We start from the raw sequence: 25317 nt of genomic DNA, 5'->3' as shown, positions 1-25317 counted from the left end.
AAGGCCAGGGAGAGGCTGCTGCTGTCTTGGGAAAACACTGGTTTGAGAACATAAATGCCTGGGGGAGGGGGTTCCAGAGAAAGTAAATAGGAGGGGCTCTAGGCTTCTTAAAATCCCTCCAACCCAAGGAGCTTGAGGGAACTTTCTTGAGTTATGATAATCTATTTTGGTAGGGGTTGTGTCATTTGTCAAAATGCATCATATGGTTCACTAAAGGTCTGTCCACTTTGCTGGATGTAAATTGCACTTTAAAAAAAAACGTACATGGGCTGAACGCAGTGGCTCAGGCCTGTAATCCCAGCACTTTGGGAGGCCAAGGGGGCGGATCACCTGAGGTCAGGAGTTTGAGAATAGCCAATATTGTCAACAAGGTGAAACCTCGTCTCTACTAAAAATACAAAAAGGAACTAGGCATGGTGGCAGGCACCTGTAATCCCAGCCACAGGCTGAGACAGAAGAATTGCTTGAACCCAGGAGGCGTAGGTTTCAGTGAGCTGAGATCATGTCACTGCCCTCCAGCATGGGTGACAAGAGCAGAACTCTGCTTCCAAAAAAAAACCATAAATATTGAACTCTAGTTAATCATACACATGTTGAATGGTTTAGGGGTAAAGTGTACTGATATTTGCAAGTTACACTGAAATCATAAAACAAACAAACAAAAAAAGATGGACTGGCTGGGCACAGTAGCTCACGCCTGTGATCCCAGCACCAAGGTGGGCAGATCACTTGAGGTCAGGAGTTCGAGACCAGCCTGGCCAACATGGTGAAACCCTATCTCTACTAAAAATACAAAAAGTAACTGCGCATGCCTATAATCCCAGCTACTCGGGAGGCTGAAACAGGAGAATTGCTTGAACTGGCGAGGCAGAGGTTGCAGTGAGCCGAGATTACACCACTGCACTCCAGCCTGGGCGACAGACAGACTCTGTCTCAAAAAAAAAAGATGGCTGATGAATGGCTGGAGGGATGGGTAGCAAAATGTTAATTGTCGCATCTAGATAGTCCATGGGTGTGTACTCTACACTTCTTTTAATTTTTCTGGATGTTTGAAGCTTTTTTTTAATGTTGGGGAAAAATCACTCCAGTAAAAAAAAAAAAAAAAAATCAGTGGGCAGCACCTCATTATGTTTTGGAGGACAGGAGGGACTGATCTCTAGCTGAGAAGGAAACAGTCTGTGAAAACTGGAAAGTGAGAGACTCTTGGTGGTGAGGGAGGTCACCTGACCTCACCTTTGGGAATGATGCGGTCATATCATGGCCCAGTGGGTACCCTACAATGTATGGCTTCCTCACCTTTCCAGGAACTGAGACGGTGAGCAAGCAATACAGTAGGTGTCACTTTCACAAACTTCCAGAAACTTTACGAGCCATCTTTGGTTTACAGAGGGACTAAATTTCTCCCTCAAAATGAAATTAAAAACAGGGGATAGGCCGGGCGTGGTGGCTCACGCCTGTAATCCAAGCACTTTGGAGGCCAAGGCGGGTGGATCACCTGAGGTCAGGAGTTCAAGACCAGCCTGACCAACATGGTGAAACCCCGTCTTAAAAAAAAAAATAGGGGATAATATAAGAGATTGCTTATCTTTAGAAAAATGTAATGTTTATTTAATTGGCTCACCAACCTTCCATATACCTTCATTCGGAAAACATCTGGAAAGCTTAGGTTATGTGCCAGGCCCTATGCCAGGCACTGGGAATTGAAAGAGGGGCAGGCTAATTTCTGGAGATGCTCATCATCGAGGAGAAAAGACAGCTAGGGAAAATTAAGTATAACACCCCTGATGTGTGCCACAACAGGGGGACTCTATGACATGCAGTAGGTACACAAGGATCAAAGGAATTAATTTTGCCTGGGGGAGTCAGGAGGGACTTGATGGAAGAGAGTACTTTTGATTTGGGTCTTGAGGAATGAATAGGGCTTCATGAGACACTGACAGAGTGAAAAGGCAGAGGGAACAGCATGTACAAAGGGAGTGGTATTTCTAGGAAATTCAAGTTTTTCTGAATGGCTGGAGCATGAATGCAGGTGGAGGGGTGGCAGGAGATGAGGTAGGATTGGCATGGGCCAGGTCAGAAGGATCTGAAATGTCCTAAGGAATTTGGGCTTTCTCTTGTAGCTCAGGAGTCGCTGAATACTTTTAAGGAGGGCAGTGAAATGAGGGCCGTGAAACGATGAAATTACACATGGAGAGATCACCTCAGCCGGGCAGCAGTACACAGGGAGACTGGGGCAGGAGAGACCAACAGTGGAAGCAGGTAGGAGCCAAAGTCTGTGGGAGACCCTGATATTCTGAGTTGCAAGAATCTGTGAGAAAGAGGATGAGCCAAATTGACAGGACTTGGTGATTCAAGTGGGGATGGAGTGAGAGGATAAATTGAAGTGATCCCTAGGTTTTTTTCTGGCTTGGGCCATGGGTGAAAAGAAGGTAGTCTCAATCATTAGGGAACACAGGAGGAAGAGCTAGTTTGAGATTAATGAGGATATCAGGGTTAGTCTTGAACTTGATGTGCCTAGGGAGCATGGAGGTGAAAGTGTCCAACAGCAGGGACTCATACTACCATTAGGGAATTGGTATTGGGTCAGGGGATAACAGAGGGCTCTGGAGTTCTATTGCTAGTTTCTCCTGCTTTCTATCTCTGTGGCCTTGGGTAAGTCACTTAGCTTCCTGAAGCATCTATCTCCTCATCTGTAACATAAGGCCTCATGAGAAACTGCATGCAATGCATTTGGCACAGTATCCAAAATGCGGTAAGTACTTTCCCCCAGAAGTTGGTCACTGTTATTAAAGAAGTAGAGAATGAGAGTCACGGAGTACAGTGACACTTGTTTAAGCCACTACCATAGATGAGGCCACCCAGGGAGGGTTTGGAGGATGAGAAGCAAGCTAAAAGGGAGGGTAAAAAGAAAGCTAAGGAAGGAGCCCAAGGGAAGACCAACATGTAGGAGCTGGCAGTGTCAGATGACTGGGCTGGGTTAAGTCAGATAAGAGCTGCCAGAGAGATGGGAAGACACCCAGGACTTGGAGGGCTCCTGGAAGCCAAGTTTCCAGAAGAAGGGGTGATCAACCTTATCAGATGCTACAACCAAGGTCAGATAAAGGGTAAAAGTCTACTGGATTTTGCAAATGGGCCATAAATGTGTAGCTCTGGCAAAGGTTACAAAGACCCCAGAAGACACAGTTGCTACCCTAGTTGCCCTCATGGCATAAAAACGTGTATGCACACTGAAGACTCCTTCTGCAGTAAGATGGGGAGTGGTTAGGATTGCATTCCTACCAGTTTGCTGAGTTACCTCCACTTTCTGTCCTACTCCCCTCTTGGGGATATAACTGGCCAAAGTTTAGGAGTGAGGCCGGGCACGGTGGCTCATGCCTGTAATCCCAGCACTTTGGGAGCCTAAGACGGGAGGATCACGAGGTCATGAGTTCAAGACCAGCCTGGCCAACATGGTGAAACCCCATCTCTACTAAAAATACAAAAATATTAGCCGAGCATGGTGGCGTGCACCTGTAATCCCAGCTACTTGGGAGGCTGAGGCAGGAGAATCGCTTGAACCCAGGAGGCAGAGGTTGTATGAACTGAGATGGCGCCACTGCACTTCAGCCTGGGCAACAGAGTGAGACTCTGTCTCAAAACAAACAAACAAACAAACAAACAAAAAAAACCCCAAAGTTTAGGAGTAGAGTGTATGACTATGTAATAGAATGAAACTAATTGGCTCTATGTAGGTTGAATCCATACAACCTTGACCTCAGTTAAACTGATTTAGTGGCTCATGAAAGTATACAATACATTTGTATATTTCAGAGGACACAGCCTTTTCTTGGACAAGGTGAAAAGGTCCATCTTACCTACAACAGTGAGGGAAACCCCTCGATAAAGGGCCAGGAACCCTTCCTGTTGGTAAATAGTAGAAAAAGCATGGAGGAGCCCCCTGTACGATGGTTCCAGCATGTTCTGTACGATCAAGCGGGTTTTGATAAGGTCTGTAGGATATGTTACAACGGTGGAAACCATGCCTGCGAGACTCCCAGCCATGATGGAGCTCCACTGGGAAATGTGGCCCAGGTCATCTGTGAATAGTACCACAAACCTGGGAGAAAATAAGGAGAAAGGCCAGAGGAATCAGCTATGGATTGTGATAGAGTTCTCTCCACTAGTTCTTGAAATATTTTCCAGCATTTCAAAGTGCTTTACAAAGTGAAAAGTTACTACAATACTATATAAACATTCATGAATAACATTTACATTTTTCTGTATTTCTGTGATGCTAAGTTGGCCATAAGGAAGAGATACCTAACTTTCTTATTTACATCTATCCCAAGTCCTTCCCACTTTAAGCATTTTCTACTTTTATCTATCAACCCTGGCTTGCCTGTGGGGCATAAATGCACAGAAGTACCTGGTAAATATCAAACTGGAGGGCAATCTTTCAGTTCTGCTGAAATTTAAAAGGAACAAAATTTCTTGAAATGATAACTTTGAGTTTCTCAGTAATTGTGTTTTGTTGTTGTTGTTGTTGTTTTTTAGGCAGAGTCTCACTCTGTTATCACCCAGGCTGGAGTGCAGTGGCATGATCTTAGCTCGCTGCAACCTCTGCTCCCCAGGTTCAAGCAATTCTCATGCCTCAGTCTCCCTAGTAGCTGGAACTACAGGCACACACTACCATGCCCAGTTAATTTTTGTAGTTTTAGTACAGATGGGGTTTCACCATGTTGGCCAGGCTGGTCTCGAACTCCTGACCTCAGGTGATCTGCCTGCCTTGGCCTCCCACAGTGTTGCGATTACAGGTGTGAGCCACAACGCCTGGCTGAGTTTTAAAAATATGTTGGTTGAATAATTATGAGAGATGTTTGCCTCATTATTTGTCAGTGAAATGACAAAAACAATAACAAGATATCATTTCTCACCCAGCAGATTGGCAAAGATTAAAAAGTCTGATAATCTCAACTGATGGTGGGGATGTGTGCAAACAGGAACTCTTACCCAGTGCTGAGAGAAATGTAAATTGGTATGGCCGCTTTGTAGTGTCTAGTAAAATTGTAAAAACATCTACCTTTATCCCATTTCTAGGTGCACCCCCTAGAGAAACTCTTGCATGTGTACATACAAAGACATAGCAGTGTGAAAAACAAGCTAAATGTCCATCGCAGGCAAATGGATGAATAGTGGTATCATCATACAATGGATGATATTTACAATGGGTACTAAATGAATGAGCTTAGAATGAGTTTAACAATATGGATAAACATAAAAGCATAATGTTGAATTAAAAAGCAAGCTTCAGAGTGATCTTTTCTACATGAAAACCAACTATTTACAAATACCCACCCAAAACAGTATCTTATTTATAGCTGGAAACATACATATGAAGCATAAAAACAGACTTTTGGGAAAGTAGAGAGGGGATGGGACTGGGAATGAAAATAAAGAGGACTTCAGCTTTATCTTTTTTTGTTTTTTTTTGAGACAGAGTCTCGCTCTGTTGTTCTGGCTGGAGTGGAGCGCAGTGGCACAATCTCGGCTCACTGCAACCTCTGCCTCCCATGTTCAAGCAATTCTCCTGCCTCAGCCTCCGAAGCAGCTGGGACTACAGGCATGTGCCACCACGGCCGGTTAATTTTTTGTATTTTTAATACAGATAGGGTTTCACCAATTTGGCCAGGCTGGTCTTTAACTCCTGACCTCGTGATCTACCCGCCTCGGCCTCCCAAAGGGCTGGGATTACAGGTGTGAGCCACGGCGCCCGGCTTCTTGCCCTATTTTTACCTCCCCAAGGTAGGACTCTAATCTGATTGTGGGTCAAAAGATCCTTATTCCAGATCGGTCCTTCCCCATACTCTAGAGCAAGCTTGTCTAACCCATGGCCCACAGGCTGCATATGGCCCAGGATGGCTTTGAATGTGACCCAACACAAATTTGTAAACTTTCTTAAAACATTATGACATTTTTTTGCAATTTTTTTTAAAGTTCATCAGCTATTGTTAGTGTTAGTGTATTTTATGTGTGGCCCAAGACAATTCTTTTTCTTCCAGTGTGGCCCAGGGAAACCAAAAGATTGGACACCTCTGCCCTAGAGAAAGGAATGCTGCACAGAAGCCAAGAAAAGTCTCAACAGACAGGACTTGCTGGGTTTAGATCATATGCTTTTGGTCCATTCACATTTCTGCATGGTTGTCAATCATGCATCTGTAACGAAGCTTCCGTAAAAACCCAAGAGGACAGGGTTTGGGAAGCTTCTGGATGGCTGAACACTTGGAGGTTCCTGAAGTTTGGTGTGCCCAGGGAGGGCATGGAAGCTCCACGCCCCTTGCCCCTTACCTCACCCTTCACATCTCTTCATCTGTATCCTTTGTGATATCCTCTACAGTTAACTGGTAAACACTAAGTATTTCCCTGAGTTCTGTGAGCCACACTAGAAAATTAATCGAACCCAAAGAGAGGGTCTTGGGAACCCAAACTTGAAGCTGGTTGGTCAGAAGTTCTGGAGGCCTGGCTAGGCATGGTGGCTCAATCCCAGCACTTTGGGAGGCTGAGGCATGCAGACCTCTTGAGGTCAGGAGTTTGAGACCAGCCTGGCTAATATGGCAAAACCCCATCTCTACTAAAAAAAAAATTACAAAAATTAGCTGGGTGAGGTGGTGGGCGCCTGTAATCCCAGCTACTTGGGAGGCTGAGGCAGAATAGTTTGAACCCAAGAAGCGGAAGTTGCAATGAGCCAGGATCACGCCACTGCACTCCAGCCTGGGTCACAGAGTGAGACTCAGTCTTTTTTTTTTAAATAATTTCTGGAGGCCTGGACTTGTGACTAGTGTCTGGTGGGTGGCCAGTCTTGGTGACTAAGCCCTCAACCTGTGATATATGATGCTGTGTCTGGGTAGACAATGTCAGAACTGAATTGGAGGACACCTAGCTGGTATCCATTTATTAGAGTGTGGGGAAATCTCTCACACATTTGGTCACAGAAGTCTTCCGTGTTGAGAGTTGTTGTGGTATGAGAGCAGGAAAACCCCATTTGACCGAGTTTTTCCCAAACAGCTGGTATTCACTAATAGACCATCTGCCTCAGTTGTACTGCTTGCCTGTCTGCTTCCTCATTCCTCCCTCCTCTCTGCCCTGGAAGTTGGAGGAGAACCTTAGGAAAGGCAGGGGAAACAGAGGAAGTAGAAATTTTTGACTGAAGGGGTGATCTGCAGCAAGCTGGAACCCTAGAAGGTAGAGTTTGAAATGTTCAAAGAAACACCATTCATTCTCCTTGTCCCACTGTTTTTTTTTTTTTTGTTTTTTTTTTTTTTTTTTTTGTTTGTTTGTTTGTTTGAGATAGAGTCTCATTCTGTCGTCCAGGCTGGAGTGCAGTGGTACAATCTTGACTCACTACAACTTCTGCCTCCCAGGTTCAAGTGATTCTCCTGCCTCAGCTTTCCGAGTAGCTGGGACCACAGGCATGTGGCCAATTTTTGTATTTTTAGTAGAGATGGGGTTTCACCATATTGGCCAGGATGGTCTCAAACTCCTGATCTCATGATTTGCCCACCTTGGCCTCCCAAAGTGTTGGGATTACAGGCGTGAGCCACCGCACCTGGCCTCCTTGTCCCACTCTTATTCCCCATCCCACCTGGTCACTTCTAGAGCACCATTAATTCATTACCCATTTATTGAACATCTACAATGTAGCAGACCCTGTGTTAGCCCTCAGCATAGAGCCTAAGGGAGTTCAACACTTCTGACAAGGAAATGACAGGTAGGGGCAAGTGGAGAGGAAACAGGCCCTTAATTCACTGAATGACTGGATGAACTAGGAAAAGGAGCTGTATTTTATGTCAGTTTCTTTTATAGAGTCTCAATATCAAATATACACAATTAAAAAGAAGAACCATAAGAAGTCCTTTTTTCTCAGACTTCTCCCATCTGATACAGAGATAATGCCTACCAATTGTTCCCCTTAGAATTTCAGAGTCAAGGCAGGCAACCCTGATAGTCCACCAGTGACATCATCCTGGTCTGGGCATCTTAAACTCTTGCCTGATTGGCTAGGGTGTCAGTGTTTCCTTTTCTGTTCTTCCTCCCACCCTCACACATACATGCACAGAAGCTTTTTCCAGTGAGACTGGATACACTGGTGAATTGCAGCAACCCTTTCCTTTTAACCAGCACAGATACAACACACACCCTGGATATATGCAATTAGAACTACCAACACTTCGACCTAACAGGTTAACAGGCAATGCAGCCAAACACAGGCTCATAAAGTGCTTATTCAATAAGGAAACAGTGTTGGTTATGAACAATTTCAGAGCTTCAGGGACCCAAACTAATGTCTAATAGACAAGACATACAAGCAGTTGTGAAGTTACAAGTGTGGGAGGGTCTTCTATTTGATACATCTGAAAGCCACCCATTACAATAACCCAGCTCCCAATAGACTACTGAGTGGACTCTTGATTGTAAACCCAACTAAGGAGATATTTCTGCTGTGTGATAGTGGACAGAGCCCTGAATTAAGGAGCCAGAAGACCTAGCTTCAAGTTCCAGCTTTTCCATTAATTGTGTTTGTGGACAAGTCATGTAACCACCCCATTCCACGAACATTCTGGATGTTTATGTTTTGTTCAAACTAATGATCACAGGCCCCCAGCCAAGTGTTTTGCAAATTCATGGTCAGAAAAGAGTAGAAGTGAATCAGTATCTTGATGAATCAAGATTATCATGTTTATGTAGGTAGGACACCAGCGTGATTAATCAATCACTTTGCTTTTCAACTATACCTTGCCATTTATCAAAATAATTCCTTTCAGTTTCCAGAAAGAAAATAATCCTGTAGGGTAAAAAAAATTCCTAGCAAACCTAGCCCAGGGAAGTCTCTGTTCTTGTTCTCCCACACATCTCCTCCCCTCTCCTCCCACAGTCACTGACTACCGGTGCCCTCAGCTGCCATGTGGACCAGGGCAACAGGTTCCTAACTCATCCTGCTGTCTCCAGTCTTCCTCCGCTCTACTCGTCTCACTTGGCCACCATGTGATGACAATTTCCATTGAATTGCTTTCATCACAGCACTCCTCCCTTCATCACTCACAAAAACCTCCCACGGCTACCCTAGGATACCAAGTCAAGTCCAAACTCCTTAATCCAACCCTCTAAGATCTCATTCCAACCTGCTTTTCTGGCCATATTTCCTGTCGTGCTGCTTGCCTTCCTACCTCCGTGCCTTTGCTGACATCACCCGCAGTATCTTTCTCCCCATCTGTGCCCAGCAGACTCCTACTCATTCTCTCAATGCCAAACTCAATTTTTTTTCCTCCTCTATGAAGTCTTCACATTTTCTCCTCCTCATGGCTCATCAGAAGGGCACATTTACAGAGCACATTATCCATGACAATCACATGTTACCTTGTATGTTATGGTCATGGCCACGTTAGTCTTATTCTTCTATTACTCTGTAAGCTCCTGGGGCAGAGGGACTATGATCCTTCCATTCCGGCATTGTCCCCAGCATCGTGCACACAGTGGGGACTTAATGTTGTCTAACTAAATTAATGCAAAATGGATGCAGAGAGGCAGCATGATTTAATAGAAAGACTATGAGATCTGGAGTTAAAAGGCCAGGTGGTAGAGCTCAGCTCTGTCACTGACAAGTGGTGTGATCACTCTGAGCCGACTTCTGCATCTGTCAAACAGGCACAATGCTCCCTGTCTTCTGGACCTCACAGGGCAGGAGGCAGGAGCTATAAAAACCTAATGATGTGCATATACTAGGTGGTTAGCAAAAGAGCCAGAATACTTAAACCAGCCTTTTAAGTTCTGTCCCCCACCCCTCTGGACATATTTTATCCCATCCGAAGGAAGATTTCCATACTACTTTGTAGAGAAGAGGGTGAAGTGGGGAAAAATTGAGTCATTAAGACTTAAAAGGAGAACCGAAATCTTATAGCAGCAGCTATTCGGGATGGTGATGCAGTCTCACTTTGTCACCAGGCTGGAGTGCAGTGGCACAATCTTGACTCACTGCAACCTCCGCCTCCCAGGTTCAAGTGATTCTCCTGCATCAGCCTCCCGAGTAGCTGGGGCTATAGGCACGTGCCACCACTCCCAGCTAATTTTTGTATTTTTAGTAGAGATGGGATGTCGTCATGTTGGTCATAAGGGTCTCGATCTCTTGACCTTGTAATCCACCTGCCTCGGCCTCCCAAAGTGTTGGGATTATAGGCATGAGCCACTGCACCCGGTCCAGAGGAGAACTGTTTACAGACTGCAGGCCAGATGTTGATGAGGGCAAGTGGAGGTGGGGAGGAAAAAGGGCCTTGTCATGATGCTACCCAGGAGTCCCTCTACAGAGGAAGAGAAGAGAACCCTATTTTCAGGCAGAGGCAGAATGAATACTGGCCTAGAGGCCTAGGTGATAAGGATGATTCCATTTGGATTGTCAGCTGCCAGGGGAGCCTTCCAGCTCTGGCATCCCAAGTGAGTGACAGTGTCAAGGCAAAATCCTTTGACTATTAGCTGCCAAGGCTAAACTACATTGTCAAGACCAACTCTCCCAACTGTGGGCCGTTTGTCTAGCTCAGAGCCAAGGTGATCTCAGAGATGCCACTGTGCCCACTGAATGAGGAACACAGGGGACCATCCCCCCAACAGAGAAACATCTCTGCTTCCTGAAAGGCCACCACTACCAATTCATTCTTTTAGGCTTGGTTTCCAGTTCAAATGCAGGTACCTCTGAGCTCGGTGGAAGCCTTTAGATCTTTTAGTAAGGAGCAGCTGTTGATGTGGGAGAAGGTGGAAAAGGCCCAAAGAATGAGGCCAGGGGGGTGAAGTAGTAGGCTGAGGAGCCGTTCTCAGCTTGGGGAGGGGAAGCTGCAGCCTCTGTCGGACCCTGAAGTCAAGCTTTATTTAAGTTGGGGAGATATGTGGGCAGAAATCTCCGGCCTTTTCGTATGGATAGATTGGGTCCTTTCCCTATACCAAGCACTTTCTTAATGGGGCTTGGGTCACACAGAAAAATACCCACACCTTTAAAAGGGTGTCTCTCTTCCTAAGGCAGCCAACCCAAAAGTTTCCAAATTGGAGGACGGTAGAAATGGTTAGGACTCATCTCTCTGGAGATCTCTTCATTCCTTTCCCAGAAACCCTTTGCTGCATTCCACCTCCTCGCTGGGTCCAACCGGGAAAGCCTCTCGGGCAAGGGCTGAGGACCACAAAACTGTATCTTGCGCGGCGGAAACCCCAAGAGAACGTGAAAAACGTTGGGACTGCACTCTGGGGCCTGTAGAGGTGGCCCACCGCCCCGAGGGACGCCCCCGTGATCGGCAAGGGGGCCGTGCCCACCCCAGGGCCCAGAGTGCAGGCAGCAGGGCGGCGTCAGGCCGCGGCCACCCCCACCCCCACCCCCACTCCCGTCCGGCCTCTGGTTCCCGGGCCCCGCCCGGCTCTTACTTGCGGTAGGCGGCGAGCTGCACGGCGCTGCAGGGGAAGAGGCGCAGGCACGCCACTGCGTTCCCCTTCCACAGGGCCCGGGGCCCCTCTGCCCGCCACACCCGGTGCCCCGTGGCCCACGGCCCCCGGCCGAGGCCTCGCACGACGCCAACCTGGGCCAGCACGGTGGCGAGTTCCAGGGGCGCGGTGAGGCTGAGGCTCAGCGCCCCTGCCAGCCCCGCGCACAGCAGCCTTTGGCCGCCGGTCAGCCGGCCGTCCCGCCTCCACGTCGCCATCTAGCCCGGGCCCGGCCCCGGGAGATCGCGTGGTTTGGGCCTGGGACTCTCAGGCCACGAGCGGAGGGGGCGGGCCCCAGGCCCCGCCCGGCGTGGGGCGGACCCGCGTGAGGGACGGGCCCGTCCACGCCCGAGCCCGGCCCGAGGCTGGTGGGAGTCGGACGTGAGGGCCTGCAGGGTCTCGGGGTCCGAGGCCTCGGGTATCATGGGTATAGTCTCCCCAACTGGCAAAGCTCGAGTAGCGATTTTCAGTTGCGAAACCGTCACTGTTCTCTCAAGGCCCAGCCTGCTAGACGTCTTCCTGAGTTCAGCGCGCCCCCGCTGCCCCTCCCTGCCTCTCTGGTTTGCCCCTTTTCTCCCTTTCACACCCCACCTCTCTCTCTTCCTCCCTTGGCGCTTCCCTCCTTCTCCTCTTCCCTCCTTCTCCTCTTCCCTCCAACCTCTTTTTTTTCCCCCTCCTGCCTAACCAAAAAGTCTTGATGGTTTCCCAGTGCAGAAGGTAAAAACTTCTAACAACCACAGAACCACAGCTGCTATCTTTTTGTTGTTGTTCCCTTCAGTTTTTTCTGACCAGTGAAACACAGCTGCTATCTCTCAGGCACTTGTCAAATACTGGACTTTACAGACGTTCTCATGTAATCCTCAAAACGGCCCTAAGTACGTGTATCCTCATTACCAGAGGCTATGTCGGTGTGGGAATTTGAAGCTGGACTCTTGAACCTGCGTAAGGATCTTGGCTCTGCAGCTTATTAGCTGTGTGACCTTGGGGAAGTCACTCAACCTCTCTGTTCGTCATTTGCTTTATCTATAAAATAGATATTATAATTCTTTCCTCCTAGGGGTTGTTGTAAGGATTAAAGAACAATGACTGCTACAGGTAAGCAGGTTATATGTGTTAATTCTGATTAGATATTCTTTTTTAAAAAAATTAATTTTTTTTTTTTTTTAAATGAAGTTTTGCTCTTGTTGCCCAGGCTGGAGTGCAATGGTGTGATCTCGGCTCACCACAACTTCTGCCTCCCAGGTTCAAGTGATTATCCTGCCTCAGCCTCCCGAGTAGCTGGGATCACAGTCCTGCACCACCATGCTCGTCTAATTTTTGTATTTTTAGTATAGGCTGGGTTTCACCATGTCAGACTGTTCTGGAACTGCTGACCTCAGGTAATTTATCTGCCTCAGCCTCCCAAAGTCCTGGGATTACAGGGATGAGCCACTGCATCTAACCCAGATATTCTTTTACATAAGAGGAAACCAAGACACAGAGAGGACTTGCTCAGGCTTATACAGCTACATGCAAGGCAGGGACCAGTTTCAAATTTATGTCAGTTTATGTCGATTTCCATGAACAGCTATACTATGCGTCTAATAGGCCTGCACAGTTAACGCCAGTAGGGACATTTTCAGTGGTTCTGTAAGCTAAGAGGACAATAGAGGCAAAGAATGGTTAAGAGGGGCTTGGCCAGAATCCAAGGATTTTTAAAATCAGTTAAAATTTTTCAAAATTTCAGAATTTCTTTCTGTCTCCTTTTTTCTGAAAAAGCCATGTCACTAATAATTACAAGGAAAGGAACAGTCAGCTGTCTGTTGGTGTGAGCAAGATATCCTGGGTACATAGTTGCTTTTAGGCTTGTATAGTTATTTACATTTACTAACACACAATGCTAGAGGGATGTTTTCTAAAAGGCATTGCAGGGTTTCTCCTTTTTTATTTTTCACTGTCAATGTCACTTGAGTATGACATTACAAGGTTTTGACTGTGAGAACTTTTTCTAGTTGGCAGAAGCCTTGCTCTGGTCTCAACAATTGGGGAATGCTTATTTTCATGTTTTGTGAATTCTCCTGTCTTGCTGTAAGCTAGTTTCATGGCTGGGGGAAGCTGGAGAAAGATTTATGACTCTGAAGACCTGAGGACCCTGACTTTAAAAGGGCTCGAGTTGGAATTTGGGGACTACAATAAGGAAACCTGTGGGTATCAGTACTTCCTAAAGCACTTTGTTGGTCAACGGGACAGGATTCTAAAGCTCCTTCAGGAAGTTTCTGGGTCTGGAACATTTCATGCGATAATCCCATTGTATGGAGATTGGATCAGCCAAGTTATTTATTTGTTCATTTATTGAGACAGAGTCTCACTGTCGCCCAGGGTGTAGTGCAGTGGTATAGTGTCGGCTCACTGTAACCTCCGCCTCCCAGGTTCCAGTGATTCTCCTGCCTCAGCCTCCCAAGTAGCTGGGATTACAGGCGCCCGCCACCACGCCCCGCTGATTTTTTCGATTTTTAGTAGAGACAGGGTTTCATCATGTGGTCCAGGCTGGTCTCGAGCTCCTGACCTCGGCCTCCCAAAATGCTGGGATTATAGGCAGGAACCACCATACCCAACCTGTTTTTCTTTTGTTTTAACACAAATTTTATGTGAGAGCTTCAACTGCATTAATCTTGGGGATCAAGTATACCCCCCCACACACATTTTTTTGGGACAGAGTCTTGCTCTGTCACCAAGGCCAGAGTGCAGTGGCATGATCTTGGCTTACTGCAGCCTCAACCTCCCTGGCTCTAGCCATCCTCCTGCCTCAGCCCCCAAGTAGCTGAGACCACAGGCGAATACCACCACACCTGGCTAATTTTTTTTTTCAGAGATGAAATTTCACCATGTCATCCAGGCTGGTTTCGAACTCCTGAGCTCAAGGGATCTGCCCACATTAGCCTCTCAAAGTGCTGGCATTACAGACCACTGCACCAGCCACGTTTTCTTTAGCACTGCCATTCTTTTTGTCTTCAGGAAAAATAAGATGTTCAATTGAGCCAGAGACAAGAAGAGTCATTTTAGTCTTCATAGTTATTGGCCATGAACTGATATTTTATTTTAAGCTTTTTTTTTTTTTTTTTTTTTTTTTTGAGACTGAGTCTTGCTCTGTCACCAAGGCCGGAGTGCAGTGGCATGCTCTTGGCTTACTGCGGCCTCAACCTCCGGGGCTCTAGCCATCCTCCTGCCTCAGCCCAGAGTCTTATCTTCTTAGCATTGGGCACCTTATGTATATTGATCCTAAATAAATAAATCTGAGGATATCCTGGATTTGGATTTCGAATTTTAGACTCAAGCCAACCTTACTGCTTCTTTTTCACATTTGTCGAAAAGTCTGTGGAGAACATAGTAGGTTAATGATCTCCAACTTTGGAAAATGTACGTGATGTGAAATTGGGGTGCTCTGCTAAAAAATCAATGTATGATAACTAAAGAAACAGGAAGAGGCAGTGAGTAAAAAAGAAAAAAAAAACTTAGAAGTTATATTGTAATATAAGGAGAAAGGTGGTCAGCTGAAAGCTAAGCCATAGCGGCCTCCTGTTGCCCCAGTCAGGGCTTGGGAGATGCTAACAGTTTTTTAAATTCTCCAGCTTTCTTTTTCAGTTTATCTTGTCACTAACCGAAATCTCAGTACATTGCTTTAGTTTAACTTGCTAGTATTTCTTAAATTATAGTTTGTCTTGTTATATTTATACTAATGTTGATTGATTCCCACTCTCTTAATTTTCTTTTATTTTTGACTCTTTTGGAAAAGAGTCAAAAATATAAATAAATTATAAAAGTAGTATATAACTGTTGTACCAAGACAAATAGTCCAGAAGTGTGTTAAAGAAAGTTAAGCTCCCCTGCCCATGCCCTGAGGTAACCACAGTTGAGCTTGGTGTGCCTGTGAATGTTCTTCCTCATAATTTTTTTCATGCTCATACCAATAAATATCTTTTTTTTTTTTTTTGAGATGGAGTGCAATGTGTGATTTGGCTCACTGCAACCTCTGCCTCCCTGGTTCAAGCGATTCTCCTGCCTTAGCCTCCCTGAGTAGCTGGGGCTACAAATGCATGCCACCACACCTAGCTAATCTTTTGTATTTTTACTAGAGATGGGGTTTCACCGTTTTAGCCCAGATGGTCTTGATCTCCTGACCTCGTGATCTGCCGGCCTTGGCCTCCCAAAGTGCTGGGACTACAGACATGAGCCACTGCACCCGGCCTCAGACCAATAAATATTTATATGGGGTTGCGTTCTCCTCCCTCCTGCCCTTCCTTCCTGCCTTTCTTCTTTCCTTCCTTTGATACAAAAATGAAATAATTCCTCTGGGAGGATATCCAAAAAACTGATAATCAGGTTATCTTTGGGGAAGGAAACCAGGAGACTTGGGATCAGAGGTGAAAGGGAGATTGAGCTTTGACTAAGTGCCCTTTTATTTTATTTATTTATATATTATTTATTTATTGTTTTTGAGATGGAGTCTCACTCTGTCACTCAGGCTGGAGTGCAGTGGCACAATCTCAGCTCACTGCAACCTCGCCTCCCAGGTTCAAGCGATTCTCGTGCCTCCCCAGTAGCTGGGACTACAGGCACACACCTCCTTGCCCAGCTAATTTTTGTATTTTTAGTGGAGACAGATTACCACCATGTTGGCCAGGCCGGTCTCAAACTCCTGACCTCAAGTGATCCACCTGCCTCAGCCTCCCAAAGTGCTGGGATTACAGGCGTGAGCCACCACGCCCAGCCCTGTGTGCCCTTTTATACTGTTTATTTTTTTCCCCCTCTTTTCTTTTTGCCACGGACATGTATTATCAATTAAACAAAATTCTCTTCTCCATCAATTTTCTCTGAAGGTGCAGTGTTTTCTGTGACATTGCCTTGCCATTGGTGAGTTTTTGACACATCTTTATTTTGTTGCCAATTTTTTTTTTTTTTTGAGATGGAGTCTCAATCTGTTGTGCAGGCTGGAGTGCAGTGGCGTGATCTTGGCTCAATGCAACCTCCATCTCCCGGGTTCCAGCGATTCTCCTGCCTCAGCCTGGGATTGCACGTGCCCACCACCACACCCAGCTATTTTTTTTTTTGTATTTTTAGTAGAGACAAGGTTTCACCATGTTGGCCAGGCTGGTCTCAAACTCCTGACCTCAGGTGATCCACCCAGCTCGGCCTCCAAAAAGTGCTGGGATTGCAAGTGTGAGCCGCGGCGCCTGGCCGGCAACTTTTTTTTTTTTTTTTTTAATTGTTAAACAACTCTTGATGAAGTTCTAAATGAAACAAACAAAATACAACCTTCCTTCTGTTTACATGGTACTTGTGTTCCTGGAAAATGCCATGTACAAAAATACTGTGTAAAAAATGTTTTGTCTTTAGGATTAAAGCAGAGTTAATTTCTCAATGCAGATAATTGTAAACAGGTTTTCCACCTACATGAATGTTTGATGGGATCTTTGAGAGCCATGAAGGATGCAGAAATGTCTTGTGCATTGCAGACATGCAGCTTCCCTGGCCTTTCTCCAGTGAATGCCAGCAGAATACCTCAATCATTGTGGTACCTTTCCCGCAAGTTTCCAAAATGCTTCCTAGGAGGTATTGCTATTCTTGTTGAGAACCACTGCTCTAGCTGCTCCCTCTGATTGGAATGTTCTTTCCCCCATTTGCAGAGTTGATTTCTTTTTGTCATTCAGAGCTCAACTTAAATGTTACCTTCTCTCAGAGGGCTTGCCCGACTGCTTGATCTACAGAGCCCTCATTCACTCTACCATATTGTCCCATTTCAATTCTCTGTATAGCATTTATCTTTGTCTGCTGTTTTTCTTTCCTGTCATTTTATTGTCTGTTTCCATGTACCAGAATGTAAGATCCATGAGGGAAGGGATCTTGTCTCTTGTTCACAGCAGTGTCCTTGTTACCTGGAATGGTGGCTGGCACATTAGTGGCCAGCAATCAGTTGGATGAAAAGAAAGGAGGAAAGGAAGGAAGGAAGGAAAGGAAGGGAAGGGAGGGGAAGGAAAGGGAGGGGAGGGAAGGGGAAGGGAGGAGAAGGGGAGGGAGGAGAGGGGAAGGGAGGGAAAGGGAGGAGAAGGGAAGGGAGCGGGGAGAGAGGGAGGGAGGAAGGCAGGCAGGAAGGAAATCTTTTCTTCAGTTGTACAAGTTGTAAAAGCTTGGTAGTACATGATGTCTTCATGAAATAGCTTATTTAGGTTGAACACGATAAATACCAAAATATTAGCTAAATTCACAAGATCAGTAGACTCATCAATTTGCATCAAATAGTATCAACCTCCTCCAAAGTTGGTTATTTGCTATTTTAAGTTTCCAGCCACATGTGTAATTTTAAAAAGAACTGTGATATTTGACAAAGACACCTGCTTTGTTCCCAGTCATTATTTCTATTATGTCTTCAATAGCAGTTTTTAGTAAGTGTGTGAACAATGAATTCCATAGGTCTAATCTTTGCAATTCAGTACAACATTATAAAATGTGGTTTCCACACCTTTTGCCTTTGGCTTATTGTGTTTAGCTTTAGGTGATGATGTCCTTCCATTCTGCTTCAGAATTTTTGATGACATTTGAAGCAGGAAGATTTCATATCAAAATATATGAAACTTTTCATGTATTCACTCACTCATTCACTCATTTATTCATTCCACAAATGTTTATTGAATACTTACTCTATATCAGGAACTGTGCAAGGGATATATATGTCACATAATGGAGTTTAACTTTCTCTCATTACCAGGTGATATGGTTTGGCTGTGTCCCCACTGAAATCTCATCTCGAATTGTAACTCCCACAATTCCATCATGTTGTGGGAGGAACCCATTGGGAGGTAATTGAATCATTGGGGTGGATCTTTTCTGGGCTGTTCTGAGATAGTGGATAAGTCTCAAGGGATCTGATGGTTTCAAAAACAGGAGTTTCCCTGAGGAAGCTCTCTGTTTGCCTGCTGCCATCCATGTAAGTCGTGACTTGGTCCTCCTTGCCTTCCGCCATGATCGTGAGGCCTCCCCAGCCATGTGGAATTGGAAATCCATTGCCAAATCTCAGGTATGTCTTTATCAGCAGCGTGAAAATGGACTAATAGGCCAGGCCATGGTAATCCAAATTTCAGTTATTTTTCATGGGAGTTGCATGATACTTTTAGTTTCTTTGCTGCCATTTTAAAATTTGTTTTTTATTTTTGTTTTTGTTTTCACAGACAGGGTCTCTGTTACCCAGGCTGGAGTGTAGTGGCATGATCATAACTCAATGTAGCTGCCAACTCCTGGGTTTAAGTGATACTCCCACCTCAGCCTCTGAAGTAGCTAGGACTACAGGCATATGCTATCATGCCCAGCTAATTTTCAAAATTCTTTTGTAGAGATGAAGTCTCACTATGTTGCCCAGGCTGGTCTTGCACTCCTGGGGCTCAAGCAATCCTCCTCCTGCCTTGGCCTCCCTAAATGTTGAGATTACAGGCATGAGCCACTGTGCCTGACACTGCTGGTCTTATTATTATTTTTGAGATGGAGTTTCACTCTTGTTGCCCAGGCTGGCGTGCAATGGTGAGATCTCGGCTCACTGCAACCTCTGCCTCCTGGGTTCAAGTGATTCTCCTGCCTCAGCCTCCTAGTAGCTGGGACTACAGGCATGCACCACCATGCCTGGCTAATTTTGTATTTTTAATAGAGATGGGATTTCTCCATGTTGGTCAGGCTGGCCTCGAACTCCTGTCCTTGGGTAATCTGTCCTCCTCGGCCTCCCAAAGTGCTGAGATTACAGGTATGAACCACCGTGCCTGGCCGGTATTTATTGTTATACAAGTGGATGGTCCAAGTGTTGGAGTGATACATCTCTAATAACTAGCTGACCTACAATTAAAGTCATAACATTTTTTACCACAAATTCCACCACTCCACTATTTGTAATTGATATGCAGCATAATCACCATGTTTTGGTGTATAGTCCTAGGAATTTGAGCACATGTATAGACTCCTGTGACCACCACCACGATAAGGATCCAGAACTGTTCCCAACTTCTCATGTGCTGCCTTTTGTAGTTGAGGCCTCCCCAACCCCGACCTGGGCAACCACAGATGTGTTCTCTGTCCCTGTCATCTTGCCTTTCGAGAATGTCATATAAATGGAAGCATATAGCATGTAAACTTTTGAGAATGGCTTCTCCCACTCAGCACAATACCTTTGAGATTTATCCATGTTGTGTTCATCAATAGTTTCTGCCTTTTGATTACTGGGAAGAATTCCATAGTGTGGATGTACCACAATTTGTTTATCCATTGTTTTAGTTTGTGCTGCTACAACAAAATACCTGAGACTGGGTAGTTTAAAAAGAACAAAAATTTATTATTCACAGATCTGGAGGCTGAAAAGTCCACAACCAAGGTGCTGGCATCTGGTTTGGTGAGTCCTTCTTGCTGCATCACCCCGTGGCAAAAGGTGGAATGGCAAGCTAACCAAATGCTACATGAAGCCTCTTTTATAAGGCCCTTAATCCTGTTAATGAAGGAGGAGCCCTAAAGGCTTAATCACCTGTGAAAGGCACCATCTCTTAATGCCATCACATTGGCAACATCTTTATTTTGGAGGGGACACATTCAAATGATAGCATCCATTCATCTCTTGTTGGACATTTGGGCTGATTCTGGTGTTTGGCTATTATGAATAATCCTGCTGTGAGCATTAATGCACAGCTGTTTGTGTGAAAATGCTTCCTTTTATTTACTACCTAAAAGGTAGCATTCTATAGACGTATCTTTGGCACTTTGCTTTTTCACTGTAACTTTATTTTAGAAGTCACTCCACTTAAGTTTGTAGTGATTTTTCTCACTTTTTTTTTTTTTTTTTTTTTTTTACAGCCACATAGTATTCTATTGTATGGATGTACCATAGCTTATTCAACAATAAACCTATGTATGGACATTTAGATTCTTTCCAATAGTTTGCAATTATAAACAATGTTGTGATGAATAACCTTGTGCATATGTATTTTTGGATTGTTAGGGGTTTATCTTCATCTACTGTGACACTGAAAAATCCTATTTATAGTCTGGGCATGGTGGATCAGCCTATGATCCCAGCACTTTGGGAGGCCAATATGGGAAGATCACTTGAAGCCAGGAGTTTGAAACCAACCTGGGCAACATACTGAGATGTTGTCTTTACAAAAAATTTTAAAAATTATCTGAGTGTGGTGGCATGCACCTGTAGTCCTAGCTACTGTGGAGCCTGAGGTGGGAGAATCCCTTGATCCCAGGAGTTTGAAGCTCTAGTGAGCTATGCTCTCCAGCCTGAGTGACAGAGCAAGACCTCATCTCTAAAAAATAGAAATAAAATGGCTGGGCACTGTGGCTCACGCCTGTAATCCAAGCACTTTGGGAGGTCGAGGTGGGTGGATCACCTGAGGTCAGGAGTTCAAGACCAGCCTGGCCACCATGGTGAAACCCCATATTAAAAAAAAAAAAATTTTTTTTTAAATAGAAATAAAATAAAATCCCATTTGTAATCACTGACCCACAGTGAGTTTAACAGAAAACAAAACAGAAAGAATGAAGCACAGGCCCAATTTCTAATAAAAACTATACACACTTTTACCTATTTCCTGTACTAAAGAGTTATCAACTTTTAGAAACCATGTGCTGGTGTACCAATGAAAAAAAATGCATTGAAGTATATGGACCTTCAAGATACAAGGCCCCATCTTGCTGCTCTGGGTCGTCAAGTATGTCCCAAAATGGCAGTGCTCATTTGCAATGGGCAGATCAAGGAAACAAGAGGTGTGCATGCTGGGTTACTGGGCACGTGAATGTTGAAATCACTGAGATGATAGGGGAAGTTGGGATAAAGAGGACAGACACACTGTGAATACAGAACTAAATTCTTCACAAATGAGGATAGTGGCTCATTTGTGGAAGGTGATAGAAGACTGCCACCAGGAATGGGAAAGGATGATACAAGCGGATAACATGAGCCAAGGAAGAGCCAGAGATTTCTCAGGAGGGAGGAAGAACAAAGATCAGAAAGTGGTCTTGGAGGCCGGCACGGTGGCTCACGCCTGTAATCCAAGCACTTTGGAGGCCAAGGCGGGCAGATCACCTGAGGTCAGGAGTTCAAGACCAGCCTGACCAACATGGTGACACCCCGTCTAAAAAAAAAAAAAAAAAAAAAAGTGGTCTTGGGAAGCAAGGAGAGTTTGAGCTCCACCTCCTGGCACTCCCTGAGGCATTTGGCTGTGGGGGGGTGAGAAAATAAACAGCGTGCACTTGAAAGGGGTCAGCAGACAGCCAAGGTTTCAATTACAGCAGGGATGTGGGCAGAAAATCTTGAGAAATTTGAGGCTTTGGGATTTAACCCATCATAGACTTGGAGTGCTAATCCTAACTTAAATCTCTCTCAACCTAACTTGCTGATAAGGTCCAGCTTTTGGAGTGTGAAGTGTTCTTTTACTTCTGGATCAGTTGGTATTGGTGGCAGCAATGAAAGTGGCAGCAGTGGATGCAGTGAGCCAGTAACCTTTTGCTACTGGGGCACTGGTGTTATCAGTAGAGGGTCTTGACTGCAAGTTATCCAGATTCTTGGAGGTTTGAACAAAGACTTGGACAAAATGCACAGCAAAGCAAAGAAAGAATGAAACAACAGGAGAGCAAAAACAGGGATTTATTGAAAATGAAAGTACACTCCACTGTGTGGAAGTGGTAGAAAATGGCTCAAGACCCGGATACGGAATCTTCTCAGGTCCAGATACCCGCTAGAGATTTCCCATTGGCCACTTGGTGTTCACCCCATGTAAATGAAGTGGTGGCCCACAATCAGTCTGACTGGTTGCCGAAGGCAACCAATCAGAAGCTGAAGTGGTTACAAAGGTCACAATCCTATGCAAACATCTGATTGGTACAACAAATCAGAGGCTAAAGTGAAGTTACAAAGTTACACTCCTTTGCAAACATCTGATTAATTGCAAAAGCAACCAATCAGAGGTATTTTAAATTTTCCATCTGCCATACAGAAAAGGTGAGGGTTCCCAAAGGGAGTAGCCGCTGGTTCTTTTGTGGAAGTTAGGGTTTTTCTTTCAATTTAGTTCTAGGAAGTCAGCCCAAAATGGCCTTAGGGTCCTTGACTCCAGGCCCTCTTCTGTCTCACTGGGAGTGGTTTTCAGTTTCTCTGCTGGGTGTTCTCCAAGGTTGGCCTGAGGGCCTGGTTAGAGGGTCACAGGGTTGAGCTCCTGCCAGTGTGGCATGTATGGCTCTGGTGTTTAATGTCCCTAAACCAGAGACTGGCCATATCTACCACAATATTGCCATCCTGCTGTTTTTGCATGTAATTTGTATGATATTTTGTTACATTTAAAAGATACCAAAGCAGAACTCTGAATACTTAGGTAGACTTCACCAGACAGCAGTACCCTGGTGAGGGTCCCTGCTGTTGATTTCTTAGCTCTGCAGATCCAGAAATTCCGCTTTATCAGGGTACCCTGCAGCAAGCAGGCTCAGAGAGCTGGCTTTTTTTTTTTTTTTTTTTGCTAAACTGAACTGCTATAGGATCAGAGGGCTGACTCTTGATAACTAACAGACACTCCTCTTGATCTCCTTTGTTGGTTCTTCCTCATCTCCATGACCTCTAAAATATTCGAGTACTCCAGGCTCACTCGTTGGAACTTTTTCTCCATTTAAACCGATTTCCATGCTGATCTCATCTAGTTTCGTGGCTTTAAATGTCATCCATGTCCCGATGACTACCAAATATACACTGTGGTATTCCCTCATCTGAAGTTTCATGTTCCTCAGTTTCAGTTACTTGTGGTCAACCGCAGTTTGCAAATTTTAAATGGAAAATTCCAGAAATAATTCATAAGTTTTAAATTATGCACCATTCTGAGTAGTGTGATGAAATCTTGCTTTGTCCCACCTGGGATGTGAATCATCCCTCTGTCCAGTGTACCCAAGTTGTCCATGATACCTGCCTATTGGTCTCTTAGTAGCTCTCTCAGTTATCAGGTGGAAAAAACAGTATTTATGTGTTATCCACGGTTTCAGGTGTCCACCGGGGATCTTGGAACAGATCTCCTGTAGTTAAGAGAGTACTATTGTATCTCCAGTTTGGACCTCTCCCCTGAACTCTGGATTGCCATGCCCAGATGCCCCCTTAACAGCTCCACTTGGACATTTCATAGGCATCTCAAGCCTAAAGTGTCTCAAATGAGACCCCTGATCTACCCCACCAAATCTGTCCCTCCCTAGCTTCTCCATCTTGGCAAATGGAAACCTCATTCTTTTTTTTTTTTCAGACAGTCTTCCTCTGTTGCCCAGGTTGGAGTGCAGTGGTGAGATCTTGGCTCAATGCAAACTCTGCCTCCTGGGCTGAAGCGATTCTTGTGCCTCAGCCTCCCAAGTAGCTGGGACTACAGGTGTGCACCACTATGCCTGGCTAATTTTTGTGTTATTAGTAGAGACGGGATTTCACCATGTTGACCAGGCTGGTCTTGAACTCCTGACCTCAACTGATCCTCCCGCCTCGGCATCCCAAAGTGCTGTGATTACAGGCAAGAGCCACTGCGCCCAACTGAAACTTCATTCTCTTGGTAACTCAGGCCAAAAATCTTGTAGTCATGCTCGATACCCCTTTTTCTCTTTAAAAAACTATCATCCCTTGCCTACACTATTGAGATTATCTCTTAATGGGTCTTTTTCTGCTTCACCATTGCCCCCTTAGACTGTATTCCCAATTCTGCAACAGAGTGATTGATCCTTTTAATTTTATTTTTAACAGAGACAGAGTCTTGCTCTGTTGTCCAGGATGGAGTGCAGTGGCGCGATCTTGGCTCATTGCAACCTCCACCTCCTGGGTTCAAGCGATTCTCCTGCCTCAGCCTCCTGAGTAGCCTTCTGAGCACCTGCTACCACACCCAGCTAATTTTTGTATTTTTAGTAGAGACAGGGTTTCATCATGTTGGCCAGGCTGGTCTCGAACTTCTGACCTCAGGTGATCTGCCTACCTCAGCCTCCCAAAGTGCTGGGATTACAGGCGTGAGCCACGGTGCCTGGCTGATTGATCCTTTAAGAATGAAAGTCAGATGGTGTCACTTCACTGGTCGGAACCCTCCGATGACTCCACATCTCAAAGTTAAATCCAAAATCCTAACACTGCTCTGCAAGGCCCTACACAATCTTTCCCTCATCTTCCCACTGCCCCTACATTACCTCTCTGACTCCTCACCACTACTGTCCCCTGTGTTCACTTCAGTGACACTGGCCTTTCTGCTGATCCATAAACAAGCCAGGTACTCCCCACCTCAGGCCTCTGCACTTGGTGTCTCTTCTGCCTGGAATGTTTTTCCATAGCCATCTGAATGGCTACTTTCTTCACCTCCTTCAGATTTGCTCAAATGTCTTCTTCTCAGTGAGGCCTGAACACTCTGTTTAAAATTATAACCCCCCACCTTGATATATCCTGTCCCCCTTTCCTGCTTTCTTGTACTCTATAGAATTTACCACTATCTGACATACTATATATTTTTCTTAAAAAAAAAAAACCTCTCTCTCTCTCTTCTTTTTTTTTTTTTTTTTTGAGATTGAGTCTTGCTCTGTCACCCAGGCTGGAATGCAGTGGCACGATCTCAGCTCATTGCAACCTCCGCCTCCCAGGTTGAAGCGATTCTCCCACATCAGCCTCCCAAGTAGCCAGGATTTCAGGCATGCATCACCACACCTGGCTAATTTTTTGTATTTTTAGTAGATATGGGGTTTCACTATGTTGGCCAGGCTGGTCTTGAACTCCTGACCTCAAGTGATCCGCCCGTCTCAGCCTCCCAAAGTGCTAGGATTACAGGC

General features: G+C 45.2%; 1 protein-coding gene and 1 long non-coding RNA gene across 2 annotated transcripts in view; one reads left to right on the top strand and one right to left on the bottom strand.

Annotated features, from left to right (window-relative positions):
• Positions 1–11820, bottom strand: part of SLC25A43 (solute carrier family 25 member 43) — a 50466-nt gene extending 38646 nt beyond the window's left edge. Inside the window, exons 1-2 of the mRNA XM_032258356.1 lie at positions 11434–11820; positions 3855–4096 (exon numbers count right to left, since the gene is read on the bottom strand). Coding sequence (XP_032114247.1) covers positions 3855–4096; positions 11434–11708 — 517 coding nt within the window. The 5' untranslated portion in view covers positions 11709–11820. The remainder of the gene's footprint in view (positions 1–3854; positions 4097–11433) is intronic.
• Positions 11821–18508: 6688 nt separating this feature from the next.
• Positions 18509–20457, top strand: LOC116536564. The gene is made up of 2 exons (XR_004262711.1): positions 18509–18541; positions 19848–20457. It is a non-coding gene; the product is annotated as an uncharacterized LOC116536564 (long non-coding RNA).
• Positions 20458–25317: the final 4860 nt, after the last annotated feature.

The sequence above is a fragment of the Sapajus apella genome, unplaced genomic scaffold (assembly GCF_009761245.1).
Source record: "Sapajus apella isolate SASKATOON/1434 unplaced genomic scaffold, GSC_monkey_1.0 scaffold102, whole genome shotgun sequence".
Classification (NCBI taxonomy): domain Eukaryota; kingdom Metazoa; phylum Chordata; class Mammalia; order Primates; family Cebidae; genus Sapajus; species Sapajus apella.
The sequence above is the reverse complement of the archived record's forward strand: the minus strand, read 5'-3'. Positions and strand labels throughout refer to the sequence as shown.